Source organism: Chiloscyllium punctatum, chromosome 10 (genome assembly GCF_047496795.1).
Source record: "Chiloscyllium punctatum isolate Juve2018m chromosome 10, sChiPun1.3, whole genome shotgun sequence".
Lineage (NCBI taxonomy): Eukaryota > Metazoa > Chordata > Chondrichthyes > Orectolobiformes > Hemiscylliidae > Chiloscyllium > Chiloscyllium punctatum.
Genome location: NC_092748.1, coordinates 87273223 through 87295258, shown reverse-complemented (window position 1 = coordinate 87295258; position 22036 = coordinate 87273223). Strand labels below are relative to the sequence as shown.

The following is a 22036-nucleotide window of genomic DNA, read 5'->3' as shown; positions in this document are numbered from 1 at the left end:
TCAGTATTTACTTCTTGTGGGTAGGATGGAAAGTGGATTTGTGTGTATAATCAAATCAACCATAATCTTATTACATGGGGAGGACAAACATGAATGCCTCATCCTGCTCCTGACTGGTCGGTTCCTGTAATGACAGTTGATTTCAATTTTATCTGTATTTCAGAACAGCTTTCCAGAATGTAAACGTTTCTATGCACTACATGCCATATGTGTAACTTTTTGAGTTTTGTTGATGCAAATGAAGTCTGAAATATGTTTTTCTTCATGTTTTGCTCAATCGATGGCAATAACATTTCCATTTACTTTCCAGCACATAGCTTGAAGTAAGCAACATCAAATAAATTGCAATCCATCTGATTGAGAACATTGAGAAAAAGGACTGGGCAGATTCCCAGCAAAAGCTAGTTTTTATTTGAAGCCGTAACAATGCAGTTAACAATTAAAACAATTGTCCCTGATTTTGAGAATTGGTGTTGTTGATTTGTATGTTTGCAGACTGAAAAGTTATATTAATAAAATCAAAGTTAAAATTTTAGACATCTAAACTAATGATTGAGTAATTGCACACAGGTTGCATTGTTATTTTAAGCAGGAACTGTACTCTGAAACTGACTATTTCTTGGTAAAAATCAAAATATCAAGTTCTTTTGAATAATCTCTGGGATTTATGACTGAGCAGTAGTCTCTGGAGGTTCTTGTGTTTCTTTAATAACAAATAGTGAAGGAGCTCTGCAATATACTTGTTCTGCCTTGTTAGTAAAGGCATATTTCAATAGTGACAGGACACCGTTTCTTTTAAACTAGGTGAACTGTCTCCATGCAAGATAATGAATGGGGGTTGCCATGATCTTTGCTTGTTGACTGTCGATGGTCAAGTAAATTGTTCTTGTAGAGGAGAACGAATACTGTTAGATGACAACAGATGTGTTGGTAAGTTGACTTCCCCCACACTCCTGCCCAAAGATTTAACAATTTCAGCTATTAACAGTCGATCAAACTAATGTAGTATCTTGTGAGCATTTTGACTTAATTTAATTTACTATTGTCACATGTACTGAAATACAGTGAAAAGTATTGTTTTGCGTGTTATCCAGACAAATCATACTGTACAAAAGTACATCAGGGCAATAGAACAAAATGTAGAATAGAGTGTTACAGAGAACATGCAGAGCAAGATAAACTCTAATATATGAGAGGTTCATTCATAAATCTGATAACAGCAGGGAAGAAGCTGTTCTTGAATCCGTCAGTGCATGTTTTTAAACTTTTGTATCTTCTGTCCCTTGGGTGGAAGAGAGTATAGCCAGGTGGGAGGGGTCTTTAACGATGTTGGCTGCTTTCCTGAGGCAATGGCAAGTGTAGACAGAGTCAATAAAAGGAAGACTGGCTTTTGTGATGGACTGGGCTGCATTCACAATTCTCTGTAATTTATCGGGGTCTTGGGAAAAGCAGTTGGCATATCAAGCTGTGATGCTTTCTGTGGTGCATCTGTAAAAATTTGTAAGGGATGTTGTGGACCTGCCAAATTTCCTTAGCTCTCTGAGGCATTCTTGATATTCTGAAACATGCTTTTTGATTTGATTAGATTAGATTCCCTACAGTGTGAAAACAGGCCCTTTGGCCCAACAAGTCCACACTGAACCTCCGAAGAGTAACCCACCCAGACCCATCTCACTCTGGCATTGCACCTAACACTATGTGCAATTTAACATGGCCAATTCACCTGACCTGCACATCTTTGGATTGTGGGAGGAAACCGGAGCACCCGGAGGAAACGCACGCAGACATGGGGAGAATGTGCAAACTCCACACAGACAGTCGTCCAAGGCTGGAATCAAATCTGGGACTCTGGTGCTGTGAGGGAGCAGTGTTAACCACTGAGCCACCTTGCCTTTTGGTTGTGTTGGTTTTGTTTGAATGTAAAATGTTGAAGATATTATTAGGAGTTGGTGTATGGGGATGTTGACTTTATCTAAAAATGTGGTCCAACTTTTAATTTAGCCCTTTCAATTCTACCTGTCTTGATGATTCTAAAGTTCAAGTGATTTTAATTGCATACATTTGGTCCTATTATCAATGATAGCACAGACCTTCTGCTGTATGTGTGTACAAAGGCTTAACACGTTTGAGAGGTCACCAAATGTCATCTTCCATGGGCTGAAAGATATACTTGCATGAAATTACTCTGGGGAAATATAATGATCAAATTCCTTCAGCAGGGAGTTTGACTTGAGTGAGCTGAGTTGGGAGTTAACAGCAAAACACTCTCATCTTGATCCTCTGATCTGAATTATCTTTTGAGTGGGAATCCCCACTGGGAGGCTAGGATCAGTAAATGTTCCATACCCTGCAATAGAAGCACATGAAAACTTCATAAGAAATTTTTTTGGGCTGAATTTTGTTTTTTGGCTATGTCTGACTTGCTTCAACTTCTTTTGAGGGTTTGTGCCGCAAAGCCAAACAAGCTCATTTGCAATACCTTAGCAAATCTGCCTCATTAATTGCTTACCATGTTCCTATGGCATTTTTTATGTATAATTTTCACTCCATCTTGGCATACGCAATTCCTGAAGAATTGACTAATCAGGTACATGTCCCAGAATTCACCAGCACCTCTTGTAGCCATGCCATTTTTAAAAGGACATGGGGCACCTGATAACCTCCCATCAGTCCAGAGTTGCCATGCACCACATTCTGGACATTTGCCCCAGAAGTAATAGTGAGGGCAATTCAGTGCCTTGATTTGTGTACAAGATCCATGAGGTCCTGCTGGATGAGGTGATATATAGCCACAACTTCATCTACCCTGAGGAGCAGCAGTGGAGGCCATGACACTAGACCATGCCAGTCTAGTCCAAGGTTGCCATCCAGGTTAAAATAGCCTCAGCCATCTGAAGGAATGAACAACATTGTAGGGAGAAGATCAATGCCCCTCTCCACTCATTCTCTACAACTGTCACAATGCCTCCAACATCTTCTCCATTCACTCTCACCTAAACTAACCCGTGATACCATTTACTTGCATATCCTCTGAGCTGCCTACTCACGCATTTCGGACACCTCTGTACCCATACCAGTAATAATAGTTGTGTCACCCACTTGCATCTCATGTAATATCTGCCTTTTTTTGCATTCCAAAAGGAAAGCAGCCAATAATAGGACAGAAACAGTTAACTCAGGTGTTGCCCATCATTTGTATTCTCAATCTCTTTGAAGGAGGACCCTGGCTCTGACCATCCCGAGCAAACCATGGGCTGGAATCAGAGCCTGTCTTTGGCTTAGTGTACTGAGAAGCGAAGGCTCAGTGTCCCTACCTGGATGCAAACAAAAGTTATAACAAACTTTTTGGCTTTGTGTCTGCATTGAATAACACAGCAAAACTGCAGTATAGTGAGTCTGGGATATGTGTCTGTGGGGCAATGAATGAAAAGCTAAGGCAAGACATCAATGCTGTTAGAATCCAGATAGGTCTAAGGTGAATGAGCAAGAAGAGAGTTCAGATATAAAGCTTGCTCCAGTCCACAATCTGAGTGGGTGCTCCTGAATGCACAGTGTCCTTGCAGCAACACTACAATGATAATTGTAATGTTGTTAGAGACAAGGTGCTAACATGGATAGAAGCTTGCCTGTCTGACAGAAAGCAGAAAGTCAGGATGAAAGGGACAACCTCAGGATGGCAGCGGTGACAAGTGGCGTTCAGAAGGGTCAGTGTTGGGGCCACAACGTTATACTTTATACATTAACGATCTAGATGAAGGAAATTAAGGCGTTCTAGTGAAATTTGCTGATGATACAAAGATAGGTAGAAGGACAGGCAGTATTGAGGAGGTGGGGAGAGGCTCTGAAGGATTTGGACAGGTTAGGAGAGTCGACAAAAAAGTGGTAGGTGATTTCCATTGATGGGAGAGGTGAGGACCTGAGGGCACAGCCTTCGAGTAAAGGGAAGACGTTTTAGAACAGAGATAAGGAGAAACTTCTTCAACCAGAGAGTGGTGAACCTACAGAATTCACTGCCACAGAAGGCTTTGAAGGTTAGGTTATTGAGTATATTTAAGTCTGAGATAGATAGGTTCTTGATTATCAAGGGAATCAACGGTTATGGGGAGACAGTGGGAGAATGGGGTTGATAAACTTATCAGCCATGATTGAATGGTGGAGTAGACTCAATGGGCTGAATGGCCTAATTTCTGTTGTTCATGCAGCCTGAGGTGCAGCATTCAAATGCAGAAGCATCTTGTAAGTGGATCAGAAATGTGCCATGAGTAGGGTACTTAGAGGGTGACACATGTGGATGCCAATGTCCATAAATGTGGGCTGCATGTGGCCAGTGCCCTTGAGTCGATCCTGAGATGCTGGTGCCTGATCTACAATATGGAGGTTGCTCAGAGCAAGCAGTGAACTGAATCCACAGGGGACGTCCTTTGGTTTCCTAATCAGGGTTTTTTCCCAATGTTGCCATTGGTAAGCTTGTTAAGAAGGAAGACTCAATATTAATGAAGTGACTTGGGCTATTAACGAGTCATTTAACAAGCAATAATGACTGTCAATTAGCAACTCACCTCAGCCTAGCAAGAATCTTGCCACACCATTAGTGAAAATCATTAAAAGTGACATGGGTTATTACCACTGTCAAGATATGATTTGGAGATGCCGGTGTTGGACTGGGGTGTACAAAGTTAAAAATCACACAACACCAGGTTATAGTCCAACAGGTTTAATTGGAAGCACACTAGCTTTTGGAGCGACGCTCCTTCCTCAGGTGGTAGTGGAGGGCTCAATCCTAACACACATAATTTATAGCAAAAATTTAAAGTGTGATGTAACTGAAATTATACATTGAAAAATTGATCGTTAAGCCTTTCATCTGTTAGAATACAGTGAGAGTTTCACTTCTTTCATGTGTAAATCACAAAATCTTTTTTTTAAAAAGTTGCATTCTCGGGTTAGCTGTTAACAATGGTGATAGCTAGACAATATGTTGAAGGTATTGGCCCCCTGTGATCTCTGTCTATGCCATGATGTTTAGATTGATTCTAATCTAAAAAGTGAGATAACGGAGTTTTACATAAATTCATGCAGTTTTTGGGCAAAGTACAATGTAACCCTGAAAGTACAAATTCACCCCACAAAATATATGTGTGCATGTGGGTCGTTGTCTGTCTGTGTGTCTATGTCTGTCTGGTTGGGGGTTGTGAGTGTGAGAAAGTGTGTGTGTAGTGAGTGCAGAGTGTCTTAAGTCTGTGAGGAGGTGCATGTATAAGTGTGGGAGTGTATGTGTCTGTAAGGGTGTGTGTGGGTGTTTGTGTGCACGTCTGTGTGTGTGTGTGTGTGTGTGTGTAGGAAAAGCTGTATGTGTGCATAGTGCAATGGTGATCAACTGTAATGTGACATGAACCCAAGGTCCCGGTTGAGGTCCTCCCTATGGGTACTGAACTTAGCTATCAGCCTCTGCTCGGCCACTTTTCGCTGCTGCCTGTCCCGAAGTCCACCTTGGAGGATGGTCACCTGAAGGTCCGAGGCTAAATGTCCTGGACCACTGAAGTATTCCCCAACTGGGAGGGAACCCTCCTGTCTGTTGATTGTTGTGCGGTGCCCATTCATCCGTTGTTGTAGCCTCTGTTCGCTTTCCCCAATGTACCATGCCTCTGGGCATCCTTGCCTGCAATGTATAAGATAGACAATGTTGGCGAGTCACATGAGTACCTATCATGTACAAGGTGGGAGGTGTCCCCACGCGTAATGGTGGTATGTATGTCCACACTCTGACATGTCTTGCAGCGCCTACTGTGACAGGGTTGTATGGAGTTGTCCAGAGAGCCGGGCAGCTTGCTGCAAACAGTGATCTGTTTGAGATTTGGCGGTTGTTTAAAGGCAAGTAACTGTCAAGATAGATTTTGCTGCTCTTGACTACTGATTCTGCCATTATTGCCATAACGCATGTTGCTCAGATCCCATAAGAGTCCACACATTATCTCTATTTTAATATTGTTTTGTTAGAAATGGGTGAACACTTTGTTGAAATTATCAATGACTACATAAAAATATATAAAAATTTCAAAGCTTTTATCACACGGTGATAGTTTCTCGGGTGGTACGTTCCACGTGTTAGCATTCTTGAAAGCCCAGAACTTAACAATAAAAAGGAAAGTAGATCAAATCTCACATGTAGAAGCTAATTTATGATCCATGTTTGAAATGAAGTCTCAGTTTAATGGACTTTAGTGGATGCGTTTGCTAAACTCAACAAGGTTATCTAGATAAGGAAACAAGGAAATTATGGAAATTACCTTATTCAATCCAGGACTACTGCTAGCTATTGGCAAAGAACGTGTATGTAAAATATTACAAAATTTGGAAACCATTTACTTTTGGTCTTCTTCCAAGCAAAGGAATATTTTGTGCCAATATTATTTGCTGAAAAAATAAATGTTGACATTTGTTTCAGCTGCAAACTCATCTTGCAATATTCACACTGAATTTGAATGTGGGAACAAAGATTGTATTGGATACCATTTGGCATGCGATGGAATTGTGCACTGCAAAGATAAATCCGATGAAAAGCAATCATATTGTGGTAAGTAATCTTTTCTATTTGGGAGGAAATGTGTGCAAGTAGATGTAAGCTTTTTCACCCAGCATTATGACTCTCAAAATTCTATCTGTAATCAAGACAAATAATAATTTGAGGCTAGATTTTCAGAAGTAACATTTTTGTTGTCTATGACATACGTGTAAATCATAAAATCATCTCTCATTTGTCTTAGTTCCACTTCCTGAATGCTATCAAACTCTGTCTCTAATGTCATTTATCTAACCTAGCAGCTTTGATAACACTTATTCCTTTATATTGTCACTGGACTAGCACACATAATATTGGAACACGGGGTATAAATCGAAGGTGTAAGAATGTGGTTACAACAACAAAATAAATAAAAACGCTACATATTCATTATAGATGACATGTAATTGTTAAATTATTACCATGATGTGGAGGTGTTGGTGTTGGACATGGAGTGGATAAGATCAGAAGTCACATGATACCAGGTTATAGTGCGTTGGTTTATTTGAAATCACAAGCTTTCAGAGCTGTCGGCACCTGACGAAGGCGTAGCGCTCCGAAAGCTTGTGGTTTCAAATAAACCTTATGGACTATAACCTGGTGTTGTATGACGTGTGATCTTAAATTATTGTAACATTAATAAGAAACTAAAAGTATGTTTAATCAATTTTCAAATGCATTTTGTATGTGAAGGCCATTTACACAATACTCTGCCAAAACAAACAATTCATTTTGTCAAAATGGGAGGCCCGAGGTTTCTATAATTGACGTTTTTATTTACAACTTGTCTTTATATGAAACCTTTTGCAAACTCCGGACATCCCAAAGCATTTTCCAAGCAATGAGGTCATTTTTGAAGCATATTCAATGTTGTAATATGAGACACAGCAGCCAATTTGTACCTAACAAGGAAAAGCGCTCATGATTATGTCATTTGTTTCAGCAGTGTGGTTGACAGATAAATAATGGGTTGGATACAGTGAAGAACCTCCCATCTTTTTTTTCATGATAGTGCCACAGAATGCTTCTCATTTATCTGAAAAGGAAGACAGGGCTTCCACCTAGTCTCTTAAAATGTCACCTCTGACTAATGAGTGTTCCTTCTTACTGCATTGGGCTGTCATCCCACATTGTCTCTGGATTAACACTTGATAGATGCTAATACAGCTAACCCAGAGGGCAATCATATTGCACTAGACTATGGAGGACAACTATTCGAGAAGAAGAAGATGTTGACTACATCAAAGGCTACAAAAAAGGGTAAGAATTGAGAAATAGAATTGTGAAAATAGAAAAGGATAATGCAACAAAGTCACTGCCGCAAGGATGTCATTGTTGACTTTGAATAGTGCTGTTTCATTCCTATAGCAGAGACAGAAATCTCATTGGAAAGGTTAAAGCTTCAAGTTTGCAGATTTAACAGATGACAACACATTCAAGGACTTGAAAGAAGCGAGGCAAATATGAGATGTGGAGATGTATAGCAAAGGCAAAGGGAAAGTGAGGATTGCAGATTCCTGAAGAAGGGCTCATGCCCGGAACGTCGATTCTCCTGCTCCTTGGATGCTGCCTGACCTGCTGCGCCTTTCCAGCAACACATTTTCAGCAAAGGCAAAGGGGCCAGCATTGAGGTTTTGGATGAAGGGTAATGACAACTGGGAAGAGAACTTATCTGAGGAGAAGAGACATTGTTTTGTCAGTGAATGAGTGATCAGCAATTTAGAGGAAATGAAATCACAAGAGGGGGCCAAATGAAGAGAAAAGTAGGAAAGAAACTGGAGAAATATGTCAATGTTAGTTGTGTTATTCTTTTTTAAAAATTGAATTTACTTTCAATAGTAGAAAGAATTGGTTATCAATTTTTCACTTCCGTCATCTAATTGTTATACTTGGATGAAAATGACTTTTATAAAGGAAGAAACATAGATCAACAATCATGATTTGGAGATGCCGGTGTTGGACTGGGGTGTACAAAGTTAAAAATCACACAACACTAGGTTATAGTCCAACAGGTTTAATTGGAAGCACACTAGCTTTCGGAGTGACACTCCTTTATCAGGTGATGAAGGAGCATCGCTCCGAAAGCTAGTGTGCTTCCAATTAAACCTGTTGGACTATAACCTGGTGTTGTGTGATTTTTAACCTAGATCAACAATGATAGTAATAGAAGCTGACCATAGATTGAGGGATATATTGTAAAACTCATTTGGAGGAAATGCATTTCTCTGTGCTGAAATGGCTATTTTTATCTGAAGACATCGAAACCAGGCAACTGAATAAACTTCAATAAGTTCGCATTTCCTCTTTAATTTACATGTATGATAATTTCACCTATTGGAAGATGAAATGTTCCGCTATATTAGAAAGACAATGGAGTTAGTCTGTGGAATATGCACTCAACTATATTTTAACAGCTGTTTTTGAGCAGCAAAGATGAGGAAAATTAATTTGGAAATAAACAGGAGCTAAAGCTTTCCCTCCCTGCCTGTTTCATTAAGCATCTTGGAATACATTGACTGGTGAAAAGGCAACTTGGTAATACTACTAATTCCCAAGGATTCAGTTATCTGTGGAGTCTCTTGCTGCCCTGGATACATGTAAACAATCAAAGAACTGTTTTCTCAGGCCTAAAGTCTAACACCCACAGATCCTAAGGACTTTTAACTGCATGTCCTTTCTTTTTCTCTATGCCTGTAGCAGACAGTATCCCTTTTAAACTTATTACCTGTGTTTGTGTATGTGTATTTGATGCGGCATTTTTATTATTTTCTTATACATTATTTGAAGGTGAAAAAATTCCTCTTTCTTTCGCTCAAAAAGGCCTTGGTAATTGGCTCCATCATTTTCCACTAAACATTTTGTAATTAAAGTATGATAACTGCATGCCAAAAAGAAACAAAAAGATTGCTGTGACTGAACGAGTGATTGTTAAAAACTGGCTAGCCAATTCCCCTTCTCATCTCAACATAACAAAAGGCAATGTATCCTTTGCTGATGAATATTCAAAAAGGTAAACAAATGTGGCTATTCCAGTTTCAGCTTTAAAAATGTTATTTCAGTATGAAAGTATGAAAGAAACATGGCATCAAAGTGTAAACCTCAGTATCAGACATGAGTGTTTTAACATTTCCTGAAGATTAATTGTAATATTATGAGCAAATCTCATCCAATACAAATGAATGAGCAAATGTAAATGATCTGGAATTTCAGACACCTTGGCACTTTTGTGTCTAAAGCAATGCATGCGGACATACTGTTGCCTGTCAGCGTAGCTGCTGATAAGAATTAACATGCGGCAATCTCATTTACACATAGATTAAGTGAACTGCCTGTCCACTGATGCATTTTACAGCCAAGAGAAACCAAATGTTTTACAACTTAATACAAAAAACAACCTCAATAGCAGACTTTAACTTTATACACCCACATGACAGTATGACAAAAATTTGATATCAGACAATATTAATTGTTCAGGTGAATAATGGACTCCATATGAAAACAGCAGTGGCCATCATTTTTCATGCTAGAATTATTTATTGATGTAAAACAATTCAGCTGAACAAAAATGATGTTAGAAAATCCCGAAAGAAGATCATACTAAAATGCATTTTTTTAGAAGTTCAGGAAATGAATTAATCTTACAGGATTGTGAAAAAAGATCCATGAGTTGTAAAGACTTATGAAAGCTGGAATTCAATTCCCAAAGGTCAACAGGACACTAATAAGTTACATTGCCACCAAAACGAAATTGTAAAATCTCCTCATCCCTGACCTGGATTGTGTGTGCAGAAATCATTTGAGTGCTGCAGCACCAATTTCAAATTCACCAACCATCTCACACTTTACCTTTTCCCTGTCGCCAATCATCAAAGCATGTAAATGTATGCATTGCAAAAAAATACATAGAATCAAAAAATCCCAATAAAAATGATAAATCAAATAATTCTGTGTTGCATACATAAATTAATTAATTATTCATGCATTCCTGCATGTGATACTTATGTCTTTACTTTTGCTTCTTTGTAGTGTTGCCCTCATGGGCTGATGACTTTCAGTGGAGGGTCTGTAGTTGGCCCTGGAGGACAGTGTCAAACAGCTCTGAGCTTTAACTATTAGTCTGCACTATTGAATGTTTCTCAGCAGCGTGGCCAGGCTGGTTGGAAAGCAAGAGCAAGGGTATTGGTGAAGTAGCAGCAGTGGAAGAACAGATGCTGTCTTTTACAGAGACACACTGGTCTATACTCTATGGAGTTAGTGCTGCTCCAGCTTCAGCAATCCTAGTAATTTTTTGGACAACAGGCTGCTGGGCTGCCCTGAAAGAAAATTTCTGCCCTCTGCAGTTCACAGCCATGACAACATTTTGCGCTTGCATCATGGCAAGATAATCTTACATAACCTCAGTCTGAACTTCTACTTCTGCCCCATACTTATGATGGAAACTGTTTATGTTGGATTGTATAACTTGAAGTTTAATTGACCTTCTGTGTGTTTGGAAGAGGGAGACATTGTTTATTTAAAAATTGTTCTTGTGGGCTTCGCACTGAGAAGTCTGGAGGCCTCTTTGTTTACTTGCATTGTAATGAGATTTTATAAGCATTGAAATGAAGAGATTGGGGTTAGTAGTTCGCAGCATTAAAAATAAGAGATAGAAAAAAAATCTGAGCTGTTGTCTAATGACAGAGATCTACATGTTCAAACAAACATAGAACAACCCAGAAGAGTATTAGCCAGTTTGTATATGCTGGACAGTGGAGGTTGAAATGTTGAACTCTCCAGTAAGAAACCTGGTAAAACTGCTGGAAATTGAGTTTAGATACACTTTTTTGCTCTAATATTAAAGTAATAATGAGCTTACTTCATAGGATCCCTACAGTATGGAAACAGGCCATTCAGTCCTTCCAATCCACACTGACCCTCCAAAGAACAGTCCACTCAGACCCACCCTCCTACCCTATCCTTGTAACCCTTTATTTCCCATGGCTAATCCATCTAACCTACACATCCATGAACACTATGGGCAATTTAGAATGGGCAATCCACCTAATCTGCACATCTTCAGACTGAGGGAGGAAACTGGAACACCCAGAGGAAACCTACATAAACATGGGAAGAATGTGCAAACTCTACACCTAGTCACCCATGGGTGGAATCAGACCCGGGTTCATAGCACTCTGAGGCAGCAATGCTAAACATTGAGCCACCATGCCACTCCACTTTCAGTTTGTTTAGTGTGTCTCAGGGAGAGATATCAGCTGAAATGTAAAAGTGTTTGGTGAATGCACAGAACTGAAACAGAAATAAAGCAATTGTAGCCGTGCCAGCCTGAGCCTCATGTGGAAATAACGCTAACTCTTTGTTGGATTGGGTGTTTGTAAACACATTGCTTGGATAAAAGCATAATCTGTGTTTTAATCATTTTCTGGGGTTTGTAATGAAGTCTTTCCAACTTTGTTGCCTCGAATAATATTGTTTAAATGTAACTGATAATATGTTCATTAAAAAAGAAACAACATGAAGTACCCAAACAGTTTCTGATGGCTATGTTCAGAAAATGAGCTCCATAGTTAAAAATAAGCTAAGTTTAGGGTCTATCAAGCCAGAGTCCATTCTGAAATCTCATTTGCCCATTATTATCATCAGCTGAAATCATAATAAAGTGGAAACTGAGCTTGCTTGACATATGTTGGGTCATCATTGTGTTGACAAGTACAATAATGGTGTTGGACATTATTCTCGTGCCTGACATGATAAGCTCCAAAGTTTAAGCAACACCCTGAGTCTTGTGGTACTTGTCTCCTCAGCACTTCTTGACAAAGACAACACACCATCTGGTACATTTCTTGATGAACCTAGCCTTCTACATGTCCACCAGCTTTCTTTGGCGTACTATCCCAGGATAGTGCTTATCTGAGGCTTTGGAGATTCTAATAATGTCCTGCTCCCTCTTTTCCATAGAGGTCTGGACATCAAAGTACACCTGCACCCATCAGGTTAGCTTCTGCTGCCTTGTATTGCACACCTCATTGTTCTGAAAGAAGTAGGAAAATGTATTAATGCATTTTAAAAAAATTTTTATGTGAGTGGTGAGCGTTATTTGCAATTTTTGCTGATCTTTAATTGTCCGTGAGAAGATGGTGGTGAACTGCAGTACGGCTAGAAAGGAAGTTCCAGGATTTAAATCTCATGTCAATAAAGGAATAATGATACATTCCAACTTAGGGAAGTCTTTCCCTTGGAACTACATTTGCAGATGGTAGTATTCTGATGTAATAATAGGCCTGACAGTGGGTGAAAATGGGTCAGCTGTTCTAAAAGCAACCCATGGCAGAACAGGGCTGGTGTGTGGGTGGTGATAAAATATGTAAGGATGGAATTAGGCTCTTAGGTTATTGAACTCAACATTGAGTCCTCGAGGGTCCTCAGGCAGAAAATGAGATCTGATCTTGAAGCTTGAGCTGAGGTCTGTTAGAGCACTGCAGCAAGTCTGCAACAGAAATGTTGGCTGCAGAACAAGGTGCTGTATTGAAGAGGCAGGCAAATGTAACCTCTGGGTCTTTTATGTGGACAGAACATAGATGATATTCAAATTAGTCACCCAGCCTGTGTTTCATCTCCCCAATGTAGAGGAGACCACATTGTAGAACAGCGAACAACAGCAGACTATATTGAGTGAAGTTCAGGTAAATTGCTGCTTCATCTGGAAGATACATCTGGGGCCTTGGATGTGAGGAGGAAGGAGGTAAACAGGCAGGTATTATGCTTTCTGTGATTGCATGGGAAAATGCCATTGAGGTGTGGGGAGGTGTTTGCAATGGATTAGGAGTGGACGACGGTGTCCCAGAGGTTACAGCCCCTGTGGAATGCTGACAAGAGAGGGAAGGGGATTGTGTGTCTGGTTGTGGCATCCCATTGGAGGTGACAGAAATGGTGGCTTACAATTCTTTGGATGGTGTAGCTGATGGGATGGTAAGTGAGGACCAGGGGTCCCTATCATTTTTTGTTTGAGGGAAAGAAAGAGGTGAGGGCAGAAGTGCAGGAAATGTTTTGGACATAGCTAAGAGTCCTATTGACCATGGTTGTAGGGAATCTTTGGTTGAGGAAAAGTGTGGACATTTCTGAGGCTCCCAACAGAAGATGCCATCATCAGAATTGATGCGACAGAGGCGAAGAAATTGGGAGAATAGGATGCAGTCCTTACAGAAAGCAGGCTGTGAGGATGTTTAATCAAAGTAACTATAGGAATTGGTGAGTTTGTAATGGATATTGGTAGCTAGCTTATCACCAGAAGTGGAAACAGAAATGTCAAGAAAGGGAACAGAGGAGTCAGAGATGGACCAGTTGAAGGTGAGAGCAGGGTGGAAATTGGAAGCAAAATTGATAATTTTTTTCCAGTTCAGAACAAGAAAGGAAAGCAGCAACCGATGATGTCATTGATGTACTTGACAAGGAATGTTCCATGTACCCCATAAGGAAGCAATCATAACTGCCGCCCATGCAGGTACGCATGGCTACACTTTGATCTTAAGAAAGTGAGAGAATTAAAGGAGAGGCTGTTCAGAGTGAGGATGAGCTCAGCCAGGCAGAGAAATGTGGTGTGGATAGCGATGAATCAGTCCTTTGTTTCCCGGAAAAAGCAGAGAGCACTGAGACCATCTGGTGAGGGATGGATGTTTGAAGGGATTGCACATCAATGGTAAAGACGAGGTGGCTGGAGCCCGCACACTGAAAATTCTGAAACCGATGTGAAGCGTCAGAAGAATCACAGATGTAAGTGGAGACGGATTCAACAAGGGGAGGAGAAAAAGGCGTAAAAGTAGAAAGAAATATGTTCTCTGAGGCAGGGCCAGGCAGAAACAATGGGTCTGCCCAGTTTGTGGATTTTGGGGTGGAGAAGGAGAAGCAGGGTTGGGGGACTATGTCTTGGAGAATTTCGGGGAGAGATCCCCAAATGAGATGAGGTTGATGATAATCATGGACACAATGGCATGATGCTTCATGGTGGGGTCATGGTTCACGGGGAGTTAGGAGGGCTCAGCCTCTGCAATGTGGAGGTCAACATGCCAGACTAGAACAGTACCACCCTTGTCAGCAGGCTCGATGACAAAGTTAGGATTGGCTCTGAGAATCCTGTCAGAGGGAGATAGTTTTCAATGAGTGAGGGGGGTGCAGAGAAATTACTGGTGAATGGATAGATGGAGATGGAGCCCAGAGAGAGATATGACAGGAGTTGGTAAACAAGGGGATTGTAGATGGCCAGCCAGGACAGAACAGAAGCTTAATAAGTGATAACGCGATCTGAGGGTTGTAGAGAATAAGCAGTGTGTGCTGAAAGCAAACCAAGAAATCTGAAGACAGACCTGAAAGTGGGTGGTTTTACTGGTATCCTGGTTAACATTTCTCTTTCAACCACGAGTAAAGCAAATTAACTGATCATTTATCTCACTTTTTTCCGAAAATCCTCTTTGTATACCTTGGCTCTTTCAATTACTGATATCACAACAGTAATTACATTTTGAAAGCAATTTATTGGCTTGTAGGACTCAGAGATGTTCATTAACACACTCTGTGAATCAAGTCTTTTATTCCTTTAGCCACCAAAATTAAAATGTTATCACCTTGTTAGAGCCATTAATTGGAAATCAATATTATGATTTCCCAACTGCAATTTTGTAACAGCTATTACCCACATGACACCAGGCTGTTGTAAAATTGCTGTCAGTTAAGCAATTTAGTAGGTTAGTTCAGACAGTAACTGAGTTTTAATTGCTAGGAACATCCTCAAACTCTACTGAATGACATAATCTCTGCCAAAACATGACAAGGATATTAGTTACTATCAGTGCTATTGCAGGAACATTAACCCCTATTTATGAATCATAAATGGCTGCCTAGATTAGAACAGAATTGAAGACTGTCCTTGAATGGAGTTATGATATGTCAGATCCACTTGAGGAACGGTGTTAACACACAAGAATGCAATTCTTCAGGTGGAGAGAAAAAAAATTGAAACTAAGACAGGTTATCAACTTACCCCATGATTTCTGCTCATGAAAGGAAATTCACTGTTAGTGGCTAAAGAGAGATTAACCAGGGAGACCTAACAGCAGTCATCAATTTGCAAATAACTTGAAGGTTTATAAAGTGAGTAATTTGATGAAGTCAGGTTTTGAGCAATGACACCCACCAGAAATGACAGGGCAAAACAGTTATGATTTACAGAGAAAAGGAGAACGATCCAGATTTAATGGAAACATTCTCTCCCCAATGCCACCTAATAATGCAAACACTAAGTCAGTTGGTGGCACAAGAAATTTGAGAGAGAATTTTGAAATGATCACAGAAAAAAAATACAGTTGCCATTTTCTTGAGGGAAAGAATTCAAAGTGGGATTGCTGAAGTTAATAATCAAATATTCCAATTAAACAATGATCTAACTTTGTAATATTGATCACTAAATGCTTGAAACATTCATTGTCCAATTAGACACATTTTCCATCAGTGTGATGAATTTATCATCTTACTGTTTCACTTTTGCTTCCTTCGTTTCTTTGAATCAGCAAACAGGAGTTGTCGAAAAGGATTTAAACATTGCTACAATGGCCGTTGTGTGTCCAATGCAAAGTGGTGTGATGGAGTGGATGACTGTGCAGACAACTCAGATGAAGTATCTTGCAATAGTAAGTATTAGGTTGGCATTGCCAGCCCTATTTGCACTGGACAGTGTTTTAAATAAGATTAGTCTTCAGCCATGTGGCTACTCAACACTGACATTTTTTACAAACCCACTGTCTCCCACAGCTACCTGGATTACATCTCCTCCCACCATACCTTCTGCAAAAATGTTATCCTGTATTTCTAATTCCTCCGCTTCCGTTGTATCTGCTCCCAAGAGCACCAGTTCCACCACAAAACACACCAGACGGCCTCCACCTTTAAAGATTGTAATTTTCTCTCCCACGTGGTTGAAGATGCCCTCCAACGCATCTCATCCATGTCCCGCTCCTCTGCTCTCAAACCCCACCCCCCCAACCGCAACAAGGACAGAGCCCCCCCGGTCCTCATCTTCTACCCCACCAACCTCAGCATAAGCCGCATCATCTGCCGACATTTTCGCCATCTACAAACGGACCCCACTACGAGGGATATATTTCCCTCCCCACCCCTATCCGCTTTCCGCAAGGACTATTCTCTCTGTAACTACCTGGTCAGGTCCACGCTACACCCCCACCCCTCCCCCACCCCACCCCCAAACAACCCATCCTCCCCTTCTGGCACCTTCCCCTTCCACTGCAGGAATTGCAAAATCTGCGCCCACACCTCCTCCCTCACCTCCATCCAAGGCCCCAAAAAGCCTTCCACATCCATCAAAGTTTCACCCGCCCTTCCACAAATGTCATTTATTGCATCTGTTGCATCCAATGTGGTCTTCTGGATGTCTTCTCGCAGAGCGCTTCTCCATGACACCCGCACCAATCAATGCCACTGCCCCATGGCCGAACATGTCAACTCCCCCTTCCACTCTGCCAAGAACATGCAGGTTCTGGGCCTCCTCTACCACCATTGCCTCACCACCGGACACCTGGAGGAAGAATGCCTCATCTTCCTCCTCGGAACGCTTCGATCCCAGGGCATCAATGTAGACTTCTCCAGTTTCCTCATTTCCCCTCCCACCGCCTTACCCCAGTTCCAAACTTCCAGCTCAGCACCATCCTCATGACCTGTCCCACCTGTCAATCTTCCTTCTCACCTATCCACTCCAACCTCCTCTCCGACTTATCACCTTTACCCCTACCTCCACCCACCTATTGCACTCCCAGCTACCTTCTCCCCATGCCCACCCCATCCCATTCATCTCTCAACCCCCTAGACTTCCAGCCTCATTCCTGATGAAGGGCTCCTGTCCAAAATGTCAATTTTCCTGCTCCTTGGATGCTGCCTGACCTTCTGTGCATTTCCATCACTACTCTAATCCTGACTCTACTCTCCAGCATCTACATTCCTCACTTTCGCCTAGTCTTTTAAATAACTTGGTCAGCATTCAATTAGCATAAATTAAATATTTATATTATGATTTTAGTAATTGTTTTTCTGATGGACGTCTTCCTGATTTATTCGTATCCATTTGCCTTTCCCCAAGCACAATACTTTCAGATAAGAAAGATATATTTTGCTGCCAACACGTTACCTTCCAAAAATTACTCAGTTGGATTTCTGACCTTTTGCTTTCCACATTATAAGTTGCATTAAAAATTTTACACTAATTCCAACCAGTTTGCAATGCAGTAAATTATTTGTCAGGATTTTCTGCATGTTGGATGTTTTAAACTATTCAAAAAATAAGTAACTTGAATAACTGGAAGTTAAATTATGAGCATAACTGTGCCATTGCCCATGTCCTGTCTATGTATTGCAGATTCTACATGCAACACAGCTGAGTTTCGTTGCAGAGATGGGACTTGCATTGTCAAATCAGCACAGTGCAACCAAGTGATAGATTGTATAGATGCTTCTGATGAAACAGATTGTGGTAAGTTGTAAACTTTTGGCAACAATTCAGTGTGATCTGCTGTAGGCATTTCACAGAAAGCATGTGCATCTTCATTGGCCATTAGATGTAACTGGAAGGAATCACTTGCTAAAATACAATTTCCTTTACTGCTAGCAAAACACACATTTGAATTTCTTCATGAACTAATTGAATATAAAAAAAACCTCTGATAACATTAAGTAGATAATAGTAGTGAAATATGATTCGTATTTTATCAATCAAGTGCAGACAATGCTTACATTGACTCACTGATTTCTATTAATTCTACTTCAGGCAACACAGATTGCACTGGTTTCTATAGAGTTGGAGTCAAGGATGTAAACTTTATAAAATGTAATAGCACGTCCCTTTGCATCCTCCCATCGTGGATTTGTGATGGTTCCAATGACTGTGGTGACTACACGGATGAATTAAATTGCCAAGGTAAATATCTTTTGTAATTTGATTTAAGATAAAAATAACAAACAAGTATTAGGACTTGAAAGTTTATCATCATAAACCCCCGAGCACAGACAACACTGAGGAAAGCTTACAGCAACATTTTTCATGCTTTATTACAATGTACTGTCAGATAAATAATTCTGCTGCACGCCACTGATGGGAAATATTGATTGTTTTCTGTTTTACCTGGGGTAAATTTCACACACAGCGTGGTCATTATACTGGTTGAACAGATTTTATAAACAGCCTGATTTTCACTTTTGTTCACTTCAATGTCACTGAAAATCAGGAACTCCACTTCAACAACATATAAACAAAAACTTAAAGTGCCAGAAATGCTGAGCATTTCATTAAAGCTTCCTATTTCTGAGCAGATAAGGCAACACATGTAGAGAAAAATGATCAGAATGTTTCACGTTGATGACCTTTCATAAGAACCAGTTTACCAGTCAAATGGATGGAATGCAAATGTGTATTCTGCAATCCAGACTTCCTATGTCCATCATTGCAAGTTGGGTTTTCAGTTGCCTAGGCATTTAGCTCTGTGATCTCTTCACTAAAGTTTCCTATCTTTTATTCCTCTTTTAAGACTCTGCTTCAATTCTATTCTTGTGCCTAACCTTCTCATCATTTATCCCAGTCCTTCCTTCATTGGCCCAGAGTCAATTATTTTCTGATTTCTCTTTTGTCAAATACCTTGGGGTATTTTAGCACATTGGAGGTGCACTATAAATATTGGTGGTTAATGTTAATGAGGATGTTAACAATCGCTGTGAAGGTAGAAGGAAGGTGTGAGTTCCCCTTCCTTGCTCCAGATTAGGGTAAGTGAAAAAAATTATGATTATTGTTTCTCAGGAGGCTTCCAGCAACACTGAGAAAGCCAATGATTTGGCCTTTGGAGAACCTTGAAAAGTAGTTGTAACTTACTGTATGTAAGCTCCAATTTGATTTCATGTATTTTATAAGGGTGCATTCGACTTATTTTGATATTGGCCATTTAACCTAAAGACGGAATTATCCCCTCCCTGGTCTGATGAGAATAATCATGAGCATGACAACTACATGGGTCAAAACTAAAAAAAAACTAATTTTAGGTATCAAGAATAATGGCCCAGTTTTGCCATCTCATTAAAACTCAGCGTGTCCTGTTAGTACTGCACTTCTAATTCTCCTATCTTCCAACAAAAAACTCAATGGAGCAAAAGGTTGACTGGTAAAACAGAACCAGCACCTGACAAATTGTATTGTCAGCATCCATTGGAATTTGCAGAATATGTGTGCTGCCCTCTAACTTCTCTTCACATGGAACTGCTTCCTCTGCACAAGGTGGTGTCTCCTTTGTCAATTGGCATACTCTTCGTGGACCATTCATTCACTCAACTCAGGATGAACAAAGCACCAGCTTCACAACATCTGCACGCCTGCTCTGGGACTTATCAAAACACTTCTTCAGGGCATCATCTATTTACTTTGGAGCTGAGGACGTGTTTGCCAGGTTTCTTTGCACTCAGAAAAGTGGATATATGCAGGATTTTTTGCACTGACATGGAGCTGGGCATTGCATGGGTCTTATCATACTTCTTTGCGCATAGTAACAACAGTGCTGAGTCACAGGCAGCCAACGTCTGTGGTTGACGTTACTTTTTCACACAGTGACTTCAATTCTTACTTAGAATCCTGCATCTGTAGTTTAGTGTAGAGGTAGAGGCAGGTTGGGGAGTTCTGAATACTGAAATATCAATTAGACAGAGGATGGACATGTGACAAACTATGGCATGTTAACAACAGAACTGCAATACATGTTAGCAGTTTACATGACAAGTCCTTGGAAGTAAATACTGAAGTGTGAAAATGAAAAGAGACCAGTCCTTAGTGGGGTGAAGGTGGGTCACACTCATTCAAGAGACCTATCCAATTACAGTGTGGGGGTCATCAGAGTCAGTCTCATGTTTGATTCTGTTAAAGTCAAGGAATCTGGATCCTTTGTGGAGGTCAATTGTGGAGGCTCAGACTGTCAGCAGCCTTATCAGGCAACAGTCCATGTCATGCTGGGGAAAGTGGGTGGCTCAAATCTGTGGATGAACCTCGTTGTACTGGATCACTAATGGAATGGTCATGATGATAGGGAGCAATTACAGACAGGAAGATGGAACCTTAGAGTTAACGGGAGGGGGCTGAGAACTCTGAAAGGAGGTGTTCAAGCAGATCCCAGGTCACTCCATGGAGAGGGTGTAGGACCACCAAAAACGTGGCCACTTCCAGGGTTGTGAGTTCTGGGGATAAAGTGGACAAATTAATTGTACTGTAAAATGGGTCAAACAAGATGGTGGAATCCAAAGGTACATGGGGGCCACAAAGCCAGCAACATTAAAAGTGAAGTAAAAGATGGCGGATCGTCAGTCTGTCACAGGTGAAGCTTGCAACTGGGTCACATGAACACAAGGATGGAAACTTGACATAATACATCAAAAGTTAACTGCACAACATGCTCACAAGATGGTCGCAAAGTGTGTGGAGTGAGTTATCCACCTTTCCTATGGGCACAGAGTTAACAACTTTGATTCTCAGGCCCTGCTAGAGGCAATTGCAGCAATCGTGCCTTCACTGGTTCATTAATGCCACCTATCTGACTTCAGTTTGCATTTCATTAGCAGGTCAGCAACAATTACAGAATGCACGTTTTACATTATGGTCTCAAGCAATCATGAGCATTATATTGTGCACACTAGTCAGCTCCTTTTCATATAAGCTAAACAATAAGCTTATTGTAACAAAGAAATTATTAGGACTATCTAAAGTTTCTATTTGGCATCAACAGTCCATAGCAAGTACCAGACAACATCACAGTCAAATATTTGGTTATTTGTATGAAATGCTGGGTGCTTGCTATATCTTGCCTCCCTGAAATCTACTCTATTCACTTACATGGGTGTGACTTTACCAGCATTGAAAATAATATTACAGCCGACATTGTGATTGTGCAAGTGAAAATACATTACAAAAAGTGAGTGGGTATTTTGAACGATTTAGAACTGATACCATCCAGGTGTGTTCAGTTTGTTTTCTTCATCCTCCCGCAATATCTAGCTGCAGCCTGTCTTCTGGAACTGGAGTGGAAGAAGCCTAGTTTTCTGTTTGACTTGTGACATGGAAACCTTGGATAATTGCCCCCTCACCCTTTGGTTCTAGATCCGCTGAGAGTCCCTTGCCCACATGCAGCCTCACCTTCCTCAGCCTGTACTGTTCTAGGCTTTAGGATCACAGTCAGGACAGAGATAGAAGGACAGGAACCGCTGGGTTGTTCAGTGAAGGAACATCTGGGTGCTTGTGAGCTGCACCTCTTCCTTACGGTTGCCTTTTGATACCACCCTGTCTCCATAAGTGAAAGGGGCACCTTGAGATTGAGGTACTTGTTTTTCTCTCTCACCTTGCCACTGACGCTCAGCAGCCATGGTGTAAGGATTAGAGTGCAGGTCTGATGGCATATC

The 22036-nt window shown here is 40.7% G+C and overlaps 1 protein-coding gene across 1 annotated transcript in view; it reads left to right on the top strand.

The window, feature by feature from the left end:
• LOC140482363 (low-density lipoprotein receptor-related protein 1-like) overlaps window positions 1-22036 on the top strand; it is a 1932271-nt gene that overhangs the window by 1578267 nt on the left and 331968 nt on the right. The window contains exons 45-49 of the mRNA XM_072579726.1: window positions 805-930; window positions 6446-6574; window positions 16117-16236; window positions 17973-18086; window positions 18381-18530. Of these exons, the coding sequence (XP_072435827.1) occupies window positions 805-930; window positions 6446-6574; window positions 16117-16236; window positions 17973-18086; window positions 18381-18530 (639 nt within the window). The remainder of the gene's footprint in view (window positions 1-804; window positions 931-6445; window positions 6575-16116; window positions 16237-17972; window positions 18087-18380; window positions 18531-22036) is intronic.